We start from the raw sequence: 13,840 nt of genomic DNA on the forward strand, positions 1-13,840 counted from the left end.
CCATGGGACAGATAGAGCAGTGTGGAGGGCCACCTCGAGCCCCCGGGCCTGAAGTTCTCTAGCCTTGGGACATGCTGTTGACACGCATGTGCTAAATTGGGTGTGGGGAACCTTTGCTTTCCACCCCAATGCTGCTGGATGACAACTCCCGTCATCCCTGGTCATTGGCCATGCTCGCTGGGGCTGATGGGAATTGTAGTTCAGCAACATCCGGAGGGCCAACAATTCCCCACACCTGCATTAAATCAAAGCCACACTGCTGACTTTCACTCCAAAAATTCAGGTAACCCCCCCACCCCAAATAATCTGGCAACTGGCTCAGGGGTCACTCCAGCCCCCAACACCCCTGTTTGATTTGCTCCCCCTCCCCGCCCATCTGACTTGCAAAATGGCCTGCGATGATTAGGATATTTTGACAAATGCTGATTTTACGGCTGCTATTGAGCTGAGCCACTGGACTTTTTGGGGGGATGCTAATTGAGTTGTTCATTGATTATCGAGCACCCGCCTTCACGCATTTGCTTGTGTTTGTCTTATCATTATTTGCCTCCGGGGGTAGACAAAGAAAGCAGGGCGTACATGCTTAAAGAGATAAATGGGAGAAGAAAGGATGTCAAGGAAACTTCATCTTTTGAGGAAGGGTGCAGCGATGATTATTAGTGGCTAGTCTTTGGCCCTGATGGAGCGCTTGGTGCAGGGCAGAATGCTGTTCTTCCACAGTCAGCCTTCACTGGATAGGAGGGTCCATCTAGTTTGGTGCCGTCTCCTTTTTCGGGGAAAGGCGGTAACTCAGTGGCAGAGTATCTGCTTTTCATGTAGAAGGTTCCTGATTCAATCCCTGGCAGCATCTTCAGGGAGGGCTGGGAGAGACCCCCTGTCTGTAACCCGAGAGAGCCACTGCCAATCAGTGTAGACAGTACTGAAGTTGATGGACCAATGGTCTGACTTGCTATATGGCAGCTTCCTAGTTGCTTCAGGCAGTCAATTACTGGGGACATTTCAGCACAGAATAAAAGTTCATACAAGGATTTCACTAAATCCTGCTATGATGTAGCATCTATGCAGGGCATTTTAATTCACCAAGCACTTTGCTGACTTTAGTTGGTGTGCCCACACAGCAACCCTGTGGGGCAGGTCCCTGCTATTTCCATTCTACAGACACAAAGGCTGAGAGCAGGGCCACACAATGACCCTTATTTCTGAGGTAGCGGCTTGGATGTGCATTTGTTAGATCCCAGTTCATTGTCTATATGGGCTTAATGGCCAAAATGTTTTCAGTTTTTTTCTCCATAGGTATATGGACTAGAAACCTGACTTGGGGGAAAAAAAGAAATATTTCCTCTTTGTGCACAATAACCCTCATTCCGTGTTTAACTCTCTCTTTTTCTCTGTACCCCCACAAGTGTGCCGAGGGATGCTGTGCGGGTTCGGTGCTGTGTGCGAGAGAAGTCCCACAGATTCATCCCAGGGGCTGTGCATATGCAAGAAGAGCACGTGCCCTTCGGTGGTGGCACCTGTCTGTGGCTCAGATTATTCTACCTACAGCAATGAATGCGAGCTGGAGAAAGCTCAGTGCATCCAACAGCGCCGGATCAAAGTCATCAGTAAAGGGGCTTGCGGTGAGTGAGTGTCCTGGGCTTTTTCTTCATCTTGATGCACAGATGTCCCACCCTCTGCTGGGCCAGAGCAGAGACACCACACCCTGTGTGTAATTCCCCAGTTCAGGAATGTTTAGGGTTAGGGTTATATTTATTACATTTATACATCATTTCCCACTTTTTTAAAAAAAACCTTGAAGCAGGTTACAAGTAAAGTTTTAAAAAGTGCTGTAGCGTTAGCTGGAAACAGGAAGTGGGTGGATGTCTGCTGGGGAGGAAACAGGAAGTAGGTGTCTGGTGGGGTATAAACAGGAAATGCACTTTAGCTGGAAAAAGGCAGTGGGTGGATCTCTGGTGGAGGCGGAACAGGAAGTGGACATTTGCTGGGAGGCAGTCCTTAAGGACTAGAGGCTAAGGAAGATTGTCTGGAAACTTGTATAGATACATCAGAGCTGAGCTGGGGAGGAAGAGGGAAACTGGATGCAGCTGAAGCCCTTTCTCTCTAAGGCCGGAGCAGAATCCCTGAGCCAAGAGTCCTCCTCTCCCTGTTGCCACCACTCCGGCCTTCTTGATAACAAACAGGGACATTTCATTACATGTTCATTCTACCCACAACAGAAACTTTGTGCATGCACCCCCCCCCCAGCCTCTGATGCACGTAATGATGTGCCCTGTGCCCTGGAACAGCTTATTTTCTGGAGAGCCCTAAGCGCGAGTGAGGCTAATGGACCTTCCTTGGTAACATGGCACGAACCAGCTACTAGCAAAGAATTGTGCAAATGACACACACATACACACACACCAGCCTTCATGTCTCCAAATAAATTAATTTGACCTTTCCCCTCCTGTTCTCTCTCTCCCAGCTGCCCTCACCTGATGAGGAGGAGCTCTCTCTCTCTCTCTCTCTCTCTCTCTCTCTCTCCATAAATCTGAGCTTCTTAGCACTCACTGGGGGCTCTTGGAAGCAGGGAAAGGAAGGAGACAGGGAGTGCTAAAATGATTTATTTGAAATAATAATAGGGGATTGGGTGGGAGGGGGAGTGACAAATGGAAGGAGGAGATAAATAAATAAATAAGATGTTAGCCAGGGCCTATAAATAACATGCTGGTCCTTCTTGGTCAAATGATTTCTTTCTCTCTCTCTCTCTCTCTCTCTCTCTCTCATTACATTATGCTCACGGCGCATTAAGCGTGTCCTGTTGCTGACAGAGTTGGGATCTCCTTTGCCACCAATACCTCTAATCCCTGGCATGTGGCCCTCAGAAGGTTGCCCAGAAGGGAAGGCGGCCCTTGGTCTGGGGAAAAAAAAGAGGTCCCCCACCCTTGGCATAGCTCGTATAACCTAACAGTATTACTGCACATTCCTGCAAGTCTTTTTCCCTCTCACATTTTCTTGCCCTGCGCCCTTTCAGCAAGAGTCAATTGATACAGCTCATTTTCCACAAAGACATTGTAGGGGAAGCAGTTCACAGAGGAGACGATTTACGTGCAGTAGCACAATAGCCATAACAAATAAAAAATACACTACTGTACACCACTTAGTTGAAAGCATACCATAGGTTTAAATGAGCGTTAAGCGTGCTGGTAGGTCAGCTAACAATATCCATTGCCAATCATATCAAGGCTATACCCACATTAATTCATTCAGAAGTTCATATGAGAATACCTTACTGGCTCAGGTTCAAGGTCCTGAAAAATTAAAGGCCATCTGAACCCTTATATTCCAGCCCAATCACTGAGATCATCCAGACGAGCATGGTCCCCTGTGCTACAGAGGCCCGACTGGCCTCGACCAAAAAACGGGCATTTAGTGATGCCGCTTTCTAGTTTTTAGGTTTCCGGCAGAGGTTCGACAGGCATCCTCTCTGTTGACTTGACTTTTCAGGCATCTCTTGAAGACTTCTTTTCTGCCAACCGGCCTATGCAGTTGTTTAAAATGTCTCTTGAGTAGCTAGCCATTTTTAATGATTGCTGTGTATTGCATTTAAAGGTTTTTCTATGTGGCTAAACACCACCCTCATGTTTTGTGAGAGGGCGGTGTATAAATACTTTTCAAAGTAAATATTAAGAGACCTAACCCTAAGACAGCTTGCCCGTATCATACTAGCAGCCAAAGAGGAAAGGTACAACTAACGATACTGAACCATCCAGCAGTATCTGCCAGCCAGATATACTGTAATCACAGCAAATAAACGCTCCGATTCGGAGCAAACGGGGGTCTTCTATGCCTCAATTTGCTCCCAACCCTTGTCAAGCAAGTTTCTTGCTTGGAGCTATCCATGCTCCTGCAACTTTGAGCTCATCCTCCCCTCCCCTGGGTCCCATATCCTCAGCACCCTCCTGGCAACTCCCCCTCTAGGCAGCAGGGCACCAAAGTGAGCAGGACAGGGACTCTTTGAAAGCAGAGTTGGGGAAGGAAATAATATATTGGGTCTGGGGAATCTGTGACTTTTGATTGGGGAGGTAGTCCCCCTGTGTGAGGGTCTCTTCTCCCTAGGAGCTGCATAGCTGAATTGTGCTGTCTTCCTTTAGGTTATTGGGGGCATGTCAGTTTGTGTCATTTCTAGATGTGGCCAATTCCCCTGCCCTCATCTCATACCTGTTTGCATGGCAAGCACCCAACACAGCTCTCATTGATGAACTGGGCAAAGATGGCTTTCCTGAGCCCCCCACCCACAGACACCCACACACAACATTATCTGGCTCCAGCTCACATCAGTCCAAGCAAGCATGGCCAGTGATCAGGGATGGCGAACGACAAGTGATAAAACAATACACATACCTTAAAAACAATTCCAGTACAGATGCAAACTGGGATAAAGTTTTCTACTTAAAAGGCTTGTTGAAAGAGGAAGGTCTTCAGCAGTTGCCGAAAAGACAATGGAGACAGTGCCTGTCTAATATTTAAGGGGAGGGAATTCCAAAGGGTAGGTGCCACCACACTACTCAACTGTGTAGTGTGGAATGTGCCTCCTGATAAAGATAGCATCTGCAGGAGGCCCTCTCCTTCAGAGCACAGTGATCGGTTGCGTATATATAAGGAGCGAGTCAATCTTTTAGGTATTCTCATATTTCTGCCATCCACCATTTGGTGGGAAGTTCCACCAAATATCATGAACCATAGAAACACCATCCAGTGCTGTAACTTCACCTGTTGACCTGCTCCCAAGTTTTCTTGAGGTTGTGCCTGTTATCAGTTTCCACTTTTTATCATGCTTTTGCATGTGCATCAGTCCAAGCACTCTTTCCCTCTGCCCTCTTTTACCCCCCCCAGGTTCCAAGGACCCCTGCGCAGAGGTGACATGCACTTTTGGCAGTACCTGCGCCCGCTCGACGGACGGGCATTCGGCCAAGTGCATCTGCCCATCCTCCTGCAGTGGTGTGCCTGAGAACACGGTGTGCGGCAGCGACGGCAAGGATTACCGCAGCGAGTGCCATCTCAACCGGCATGCCTGCGACAAGCAGGAGAACATCTTCAAGAAATTTGACGGGCCTTGCGGTGAGATTTCCAGGGCTACTGGCCCCCATATTGTTCTCTCTTTGGCAGTTGCACAGTGTGTGTGGTAGGGCACGGGTAGCCCTCCCGGTGTTGCCGGAATCCATCTCCCATCGTCCCTGGCCATTGGCCATTCTGGCTAGGGCTGATGAGAGTTGGAGTTCAACAACATCTGGAAGAGCACAGATTCCGTATACCTGCTATTGTCAAACATCCTGCTTCCATGCGCAGCTTGCCAGAGGCCTCCAGAAATCTCTCAAGCAGGGATGAAGATAAGAACATAAGAAGAACCTGGCTGCTGGATCAGGCCAGTGGCCCATCTAGTCCAGCATCCTGTTCTCACACAGTGGCCAACCAGATGCTCCAATGGGAAGCCAGCAAGCAGGACCTGAGTGGCAACAGCAACACTCCCCATTTGCAATTCCCAGCAACTGGTATTCAGAAATTTACTGCATCCAGCAGGGGAGGTAGAACATAGCCATCATGGCTAGTAGCCGTTGATAGCCTTTATCCTCCATGAATCCCAGTAATCATCTTTTAAAGCCATCCAAGTTGTTGTTGTTGTTGGTGGTGATGACTTGTTTGCTATCAGGACCTATATTTTGGGGACAGAAGACCTCTGAACATGGAGGCCACATGTTGCGTAAGTGAATGTTTGTGGGAGGGAAGTATTTTCAAACCTAGAACTTTATATCTTGAATATTTCAACTGAGGCTTAAATCCAGCATGGAAACCCCTTGGATTTAGGGCAAAATCTGAACCTGGAGGGATTGCAGGAGCTGTTATCCTCAGGGTAGGGATGGTGAACATCTGTGGCCCTCCAGATGTTGTTGGACTCCAACTCCCATCTGCATCAGCCAGCATGGCAATGGTCGGGGATGGTGGGAGTTTCTGGAGAACACAAATTTGGGAAAGGCTGTCTTAATCTCAGATGTTTTGAGGCTGTGCATGGTATAAAAAACCAAACCAAACCCCTTCGTATATCCTCAAGGGAATTGGTTTCCTTTCTTCTGTTTTGGCCTCTGGCCCAAATACTCACCAAAATCTGGAGCCAACTCCCATGTTGCTCTGCTGTATTTTTCTGGGGTTAAAGAGTCATCTCTCTTCTCTCTCTCACCCCCCGCCCCCAAATATATACATATGTGGCTCTTCCAGTCTCCATGGTGATGTGTTAATCCTTCATCCTTTTTGGATTTCTCTGTCTCTCTCTCTCCCCCTTGGGAGGGGTCAGACAGGAATGTAGGTATTTCAGAGCGGTAGGATTTTTTTATCTTTATTTTTAAAAAAGGATGTGTGGGTCACATTTTTTAAAAAAAACAAAACGCTTTTTGTGTGCGTGTCTATTTCTACTGTTAGCCAAGGAGGGGAATCGAGTTGGTTCTTACCAGGGTATCACTAGGCTGGCCCTGGAAACACCCCTGTGCAGAGTCAGAGAGGTGGATTAGCCAATGAGAAGAGTTCTGATAAGAGTGCCCAAGCGCTGAATGGAAGGTGATCCGGATAAGCCCGGATTAGACAGGAGGGAGCTGGAGGCCTTCTGATCTCCACCTGTGCTCAGCTAGCTAGTTTCTCCCCTCCCGGCTCCCTGTGCCTGTCTTTCTAAAGCGATCCACATCCTGAGCACTTGAAAAGTCTGACTTTTTCCTGCTATCCAGTATCATTCTGGGACCCTTGAGTCACATTTCTTGTATCCTTCGATAAGTGACTACACTAGCAGGGCTCTTGCCTTTAGCAAATGGGTGGGTTCCCTTAGAGAAGCGTGGTGGTCTCTGAAGAGAACCATCAGGGGTGTGTGTCTGGGGCTTTGTGTGTGTGAGTTGTGGTGTAGTGGCAAAGAGACAATGGCCACATTCATACCAGGCATTTATCCAGCTTTTATTCCACTTTAAACAGTCCTGGCTTCCTTCAAAGAATCCTGAGTGGTGTAGTTTGTGAAGGGTGCAGAGAGTTATTAGGACACCCCTCTTCCCCTCATTGAGCTACAGTTCCCAGAGTTCTCTGGGAAGAGAGACTGACTGTTAAACCACTCTGAAAATAGTAGCTCTGTGCGGGGAATAGGGGGCCTCCTAACAACTCTCAGCACCCTTCACAAACTACCCTTCCCAGGATTCTTTGGGGGAAGCCATGACTGCTTAAAGTGGAATACCAGTGGAATAAATGTCTGACGTGAATGTGGTCTCGGTTATGAATTGGGAAGTTTATAACAGGGACAGCTATTCATTTTGGCCTGAGGGCAACATTCACCCTCAAGGGGCCATGTGCCCGTGTTGGGTCTGGCTAACATGCGTGCACAGGTAAAGGTAGGCAGGCCCTCCTTCTTCAGTAGATGCATTCAGATAAATTGAGGATGGGTCTTTGCCCCCTCCCCCCAAGCCTCTTTGCTCGTTCAGTGATTGCTCTGATGACTGGAAGGGGGCAATTTGTATCCTTATCAAGGAGTATGCCTTCACCCACTATGTTTACTTTTTAAAAAAGATTTAAATTTTGCTGCTGCCAAGAATCAGTGGGGTCCTGGATGTGGGGGGCAGTTTAAGTCCCCCAAACTGGTTTGTTTTTATTTTTTCAAAAAAATCTCTGTCAAATTCCTCTCTTCTTCAGACCCACACAGAGGCCTCGTCTGCACCACACATTTAAAGCACTCGTATGCCATTTTAACAGTCACTGCTTTCTCCAAAGAATGCTGCAGGCTATCATTTGTTGAGGGTGCTGAGAGTCGCTAGGGGACTGTCGCCCTCAAGCTCCTTTCTAAAATGAACTTTCTAAGCTCTGGGCACTGGGTGGACGAGTTCACTCTTAATATTTAGGATAAACATGCTGTTTGTCCAGTCCTCTGGGCATGCTAAGGATGCTTCCCGTTGTCCTGCGCTTGTCTCAGGGAAAGACGCCTGCCTGAAACTTTGGAGAAATGCTGCCAGTTGGAGCAGACAACTTTGGATTAGATGAAACAAAGACAGCTTCTGCGGAGGAGCCACATCTGAATGGGTGTTGCCTTAGTTCAGTGGCAGAGCACCTGTTTTTCATGCACAAAGTCCCCGATTCGGTCCCTGGTCTAGATGGATGAATGGAGGCTGCCTCACATGCTCATATCGTCCCTTCCCTGCTTTCCGGCAGACCCTTGCAAGAGCACCCACAACGACATGAACAGAGTTTGCCGAGTCAATCCTCGCACGCGGCGTGCTGAGCTACTTCCCCGGCCTGAAAGCTGCCCCCTGAAGCGGGATCCAGTGTGTGGCGACGATGGAGTGACCTACGAGAACGACTGCGTCATGCTGAGGTCAGGCGTTGTGCGGGGGATTGAGATTCAGAAGGTGCGGTCGGGACAGTGCCAGCTGCAGGGTAAGTGAGTCTCAACTTGAGCTGTTACAGGTAGGTGTGAAGGGTGCCTGTGTGTGTGTGTCTTGCATGGGGAGAAGCAAAACTTCCTAGGGAGAGATTTCCACAGGTGGGGTGCCAGCAGTGGAAAGGCCCTGTCTCGAGTATCAGTCAGAATATGTTCTGCTTACATTCCCCCTGTACAAATGGATGAAAACTGTTTTCTTCTACGGCAGAAAAAGAAGTGCTATAGTTGGTGAAGAGGAGTGTGGCTGAAGGGGCAAAATAAATAAATAGAATCAGCTTCATTTGTTCCTAAGTTGCCGGACTACTGTGCGTATCATACTGTGCATGAGAATGTGCAACGCATCTGTCTGTCAACAAATGCATTTTCACTAGTCAATGGGTGCTTTCCCCACTTGGAGGCTTTGCATGTTCGCTGGCTGATGTGTATAATACACCATATAATATGATTCCGAGGTTTTGCTCACTAACCAGGGGTCCACAATTCCCTGTTCACCATTTTGCTATATGCACCTCTCTCCATGATGTTTCTTGATGTCCACAGCAACTGGCCCTTAGGCACATTCTCCATTCAGCTGTCATTGGTGTGTGTGTGTGTATATGTGTCTTGTTACACAAAGGAGCTTTACATTTGCAAAATGCCTTCTGTTTATTCATGTGAAACACTCCTGATTCCTACATCTGAGCTGCAGGATTTACTCTTTTCTAATCAATGAGGGAAGGGAGAGGTTGGACCTGCCTCCAGTTTAAGATGGTCAATTCAAAGTGCTGTGGTTGAACTTGAAAGCCCCTATACAGCTCAGGAACGCAATATCTCAAGAACCGCCCCCCCCATATCAACCAGCTTGGACCCTGCAATCTTCATCAGAGGCCCTTCTCCATGTGCTCCACCTCCGAGGAAGGTGTGGAAGGTGGCCACACGAGAACTGGCCTCTTCATTGGTTCCCCACCCCTCGGTCTGTGGAATGCTCTCTGGTTAATTAACGTTGTGGTGCTCATCTTTTAGTGGGGGTGGATAGGACTTATTAATATGTGCCTGGATGAGAATTGGATTCTACATTGTTCATTGTCTGAAATCTTTTATGGTTTCTGATTGTTTTTATGTGTTCTGTTTTACCTGCCCTTCCTGGCTAACAGCTTTCTCCTGCCCGGTCCCTTCTAGACAAGTGCAAGGACGACTGTCGCTACAACGGTGTGTGCTTCAACCGCCGGGGGACTGCCCACTGTTCGTGTGAGCGCATCGCCTGCGACGGCTCCTACCGGCCCCTCTGTGGCAGGGACAGCCGGACCTACGCCAACGACTGCGAGCGCCAGAAAGCCGAGTGCCAGCGGAGAGCCGCCATCCCGGTCAAACACCAGGGCCCTTGTGGTAAGTGGTGCAGACTGCTAGAGGCAGCACCGTCTCCCCTCCCTCCCCACACTCTCTGGTGGTTGAAAGCGGAAAAGGTCCAAACCCAGCCCTCGGATCCCTCCGCCTTCTCCGAATCGGCCCATCTGATGAGTCCCTGTGAACCCAATTCCAGAGGTAAGCCATTGCTCGCTTTTGCCACGTTAATGGGCCACAGGAGGCCGGTCTTTTTCCTCTTCATTATTTTTGCCCTGCGCCTTCTCTGTTTTTTCTTACTATGGGTTGACTTTGCCTTTGTGTCGTCCTTCTCCCCGACCCCCTTCAGTGGGGAATGTTTGAATAACGGTTGTCCGGAGTGTTCAGTCCGCGCCTCCCATCCCACCTTCCTTCCTTCCTTCCTTCCTTCCTTCCTTCCTTCCTTCCTTCCTTCCTTCCTTCCTTCCTTCCTTCCTTCCTTCCTTCCTTCCTTCCTTCCTTCCTTCTGTCTGTCTGTCTGTCCATCCATCTGTCACATTTATCAGCTGATCGGCCTGGCCATGCCACTCAGAAGCAGCCTCTCATTGCTTGACTTTTGCACCACAGATTCCGTTTCTCCAGGTAACGCCAGTTCAGGGAAGCTCCCACAACGCTCCTCCACCCTTTTGCCTTCTCCCATTTCCGTTCCTATACATCTTTCTCAGTTTACAGGTGTGATCTGTAACCCACACTTCCTGATGGTGTCTTTTCTTGTCTGTCTCACATCTGTGGAGGAGGGGGGGGGGAAATGGTGCACGTGAAACAGGTATTGGTTTCCCTAGGGTAGACTTGCACACGCATGCAGTTCCGAAGTGAGCAAGCCCAACAAATCTTGGGGAGGGAGTTTCCAAAGATGCGGAACCACCACTGAGAAGACCTTGTTCCTGTTGCACAATAATTGGGTAAATCTTAATGGTGCATTGAGAACAGGGCTTCTGAGGCTGAACTTAGGGCCTGATGAGGCTCACAAAGGGGTCGGCTAGGGGGTGGGACCCAATACCTTTCCCAGATGTTGCTAGACTACAACTCCAGCAACCAATATTCATAACCATACTGCCTTCGACAGTTCCCTTGCTAAAGCTTCTGGTTGGGCGCTTCAAAAGGCAACCACATGTAGCAACCGTTACAGTAATCTAGTCTGGAAGCAACCATGTAAAAATAAAACCTCTTTTCTGGGTAGCATTTGGTAGTTCCCATGCCCGGCTGTCATTCTGCCTATAACTAAGTCTAAGCACGTGCAACTCCAAACAGCCATGTACTTTATCCCTCTTTACTCGAGCTTCCACTTCCCTTCCTTTGTTTCTTACCACCCCCTATGTTGAATTTTCGACTGTAAGCTCCTCAGGGCAGAGACCTGTCTTCTTGTGCTCTGTCAGGCCCCATGCTCACAGATGGCACTGTGTAAAATTAAACAGCAACACTGATGCTGATGTACGGCTGCAGTTTCAGTAAGCGTCGATGCTACACGGCTGTGAAGATAATGTGGAACCAAGAGTGGCAGCGGAATCAAATTTCATATCTCCAGCCAACCGGAGCAGAATAAATTAGGAGAGCAGGGTTTAAAAGAGGACGGAAGAAAATAAATGAGGCAGAGTAAGAGACATTATGTACATTTGCTCAATTGAAGCCATGCGTTATGGTTGCGGAATTCCACATTTGGCAGTGCAGAATTTGGATTGGGCATTTTGAGCACAGAAGAGGGAGAATCCACCTGCCTCAGGCATGGGGGACCTTTGGCTCTCCAAATGTTGCTGAAGTACAGCTCCCATCATTCCTGGCCGTTGGCCATGCTTGCTGGGGCTGATGGGGTATTGGAGCCCAGCAACATCCGGAAGGGTAAAGCTTCCACATGCCTGGTTTAGAGGGCTTCAGCCTTATTTGCAGACCTCACAGTTTCCTCCTAGGAAGGCAAGAGAACAGAGGAAGAAAAATATCTTTCTCTCTCTCGCTTCCCTCCAAAGGAGGGGAAAAACACCCCATGGGAGTCATGATGATGTTAGCAAAGCCCAGGGATTAATTCTGAAAGTGTGGTCGGTAGAGCCAATCAGAGGCAAAAAGGACGGCACTACCTTTGAAGCCAAAGCCCCCTGAAGCCTGAAATTGTGGCAGTGTGCTGGAGGAGCTTCAAGGTTTGCTCTTGGCCTTACCAGTACCGGGCAGAGGAGGCCAAGGGCTCATCTAGGGCATGGAGAGTGCCTGACTCAGCTGCCTGGAGGCATTTCTGTGACCCCACCCCCGCGGTCACCTTATTTAGATTTTTTAAAGGGCAGGCTGTCCTCTTGTGTCCTGGGTGCCTTTCTGTTCCTCTTCCTCCATCTCCCAGGTCTTGTGCTCATCCAACCCCAGTGGATACAACAGGATTTGTTTTCTTTATTTCCTGACAATGGTGGGAGAATACATGAAATCTTTCCTGGGGGATGTCACCAGCCAGGACTTCAGAGATTCCACCCCCCTCCACCTCTCCCCAAGGTACCCATGCTGACAGCTCCAAGGCTGGCCTTTCAACCAAGGCACCGGGCAGCAAAGGCCGTGGTCTTTGTCACGCCAAGCAAACATTGCCTTCCTGTCTCTTGCATGCTAACCCTCTGGGGATAGCGAGGTGTTTTGCTTGCAGGCCATCGGTCCCAAGTCCCGCGGAAGGCAGTGTTCTCTTTGTACAGCTCTTGGTGGCAAGATGCATGCTTCGTATGCAGACTGGCCTGGGTTCAAATTCCAGCTAAGAAAAGGAGCAAGGACCCTGGAGAGCACCCTTGCAATTGCAGAGCTGAGCCCTACAGATTTTTATTAAAAAAAAACCATTTCCCCTCAACGCACAGAGCCTCCTACGGCAATCAGTCAACAAAAACTCCAGCTGATGGCCATCTGCAGCTTTTACCAGAGCTTATACGACCATTAGCCCCATCTCGCTGTTTTTTTGTGGGGGAGCTGGCTCTTCATTGTCAGACAGGTTTGGGGGAACTTGTGGCCCTTTGGATGTGGCTGAGCTACAACTCCCATCATCCCTGGCTGTGCTTGCTGGGGCTGATGGGAGTTGCAGTTCAGCAACATCCAGAGGGCCAAAGGCTCCCACCCTTGTTGTAAAAGGAGAATTAAACTGGGGTATGTCTGACGGGCGGGGGGCTTGTCCATTGCTATGTCTGTCTGTCTTTCCGTCTGTCTCGCTCTTCTTTCCTTTTCCCTTTTCTCTCTTTCCGTTGTGTGTCTTGTGTCTTCCAGCGTTGCCCGTTTGGAGAAAGGAGGCGCGTCCGCACAGTGCCCCACCGCACCCCAATGGGACGTCTCTGCTCCGAGGTCGGCTTCCCACCCCTTCCTGCCTGCCCTCCTCTCCTTAGCATTGCCCGGGCTGCTCCGTCCTCTTCTCCATTTGCCCTTAGTCCAACTCGGGGTAAAAACCCCAAACAAACCCAAAAAGCAGCCTCTTCCCCCCTCTTGGAATGAAAGATCTGGAGCCTTGCAAATCCTTTGCATCCGAGGCGGGTGCACGGAGTTCCGTTGCAAGCATTTGCTTTTTGCATTGTGTGCTCTCTCTTTCCCTGTGGATGAAGCAATTTGGGCTGCTCCTGATTGGTTTGTAACCTGTCCCCCTTGCCTGGCTTCCTGTCATGCTCTCTTCACCCCCTCCCTTCATTTTTTAATGTGTTCATGCCTCTCTCTCTGTGTGTGTGTATGTGTGCGTGTATGTGTGCATGAACACAGTCACACTTCCATGATTTTGGGGACTTTCCACCTGGGGACAATGTCCTCTCAGACCGCAGTGCCCTCTTCAGGCACGGGAGGGAACTGCGACATTCAACATCGCTCCTGTGATTGGCAGGCAGCAAGGAGGCTTTGGATTGGCTGGGCCTACTATAAATACTGGTTGATAGAGCAGGAGTTGGTGCGTGCCACACGCCAATGCACCCACAGCTTCTTAACAACTCGAGAGCCAGTATGGCTGCAGCAGTTAGAGAGCTGGATTAGGGCCCGGTAGATGTAGGTTCAAATCCCCACACAGTCAAGAATCTTGGTATGAAGGCCTGGCGGAGGGGAAATATAAAAATGGGGGGG

The 13,840-nt window shown here is 49.3% G+C and overlaps 1 protein-coding gene across 3 annotated transcripts in view; it reads left to right on the top strand.

Annotated features, from left to right (window-relative positions):
- The window catches only part of AGRN (agrin), a 263,655-nt gene that overhangs the window by 171,253 nt on the left and 78,562 nt on the right, over positions 1-13,840 (top strand). For all 3 annotated transcript variants that reach the window (XM_061602122.1, XM_061602120.1, XM_061602121.1), the window contains 4 exons: positions 1,404-1,619; positions 4,873-5,097; positions 8,206-8,430; positions 9,593-9,799. In XM_061602122.1, coding sequence (XP_061458106.1) covers positions 1,404-1,619; positions 4,873-5,097; positions 8,206-8,430; positions 9,593-9,799 — 873 coding nt within the window. The remainder of the gene's footprint in view (positions 1-1,403; positions 1,620-4,872; positions 5,098-8,205; positions 8,431-9,592; positions 9,800-13,840) is intronic.

Source organism: Rhineura floridana, chromosome 18 (assembly GCF_030035675.1).
Source record: "Rhineura floridana isolate rRhiFlo1 chromosome 18, rRhiFlo1.hap2, whole genome shotgun sequence".
NCBI lineage: Eukaryota > Metazoa > Chordata > Lepidosauria > Squamata > Rhineuridae > Rhineura > Rhineura floridana.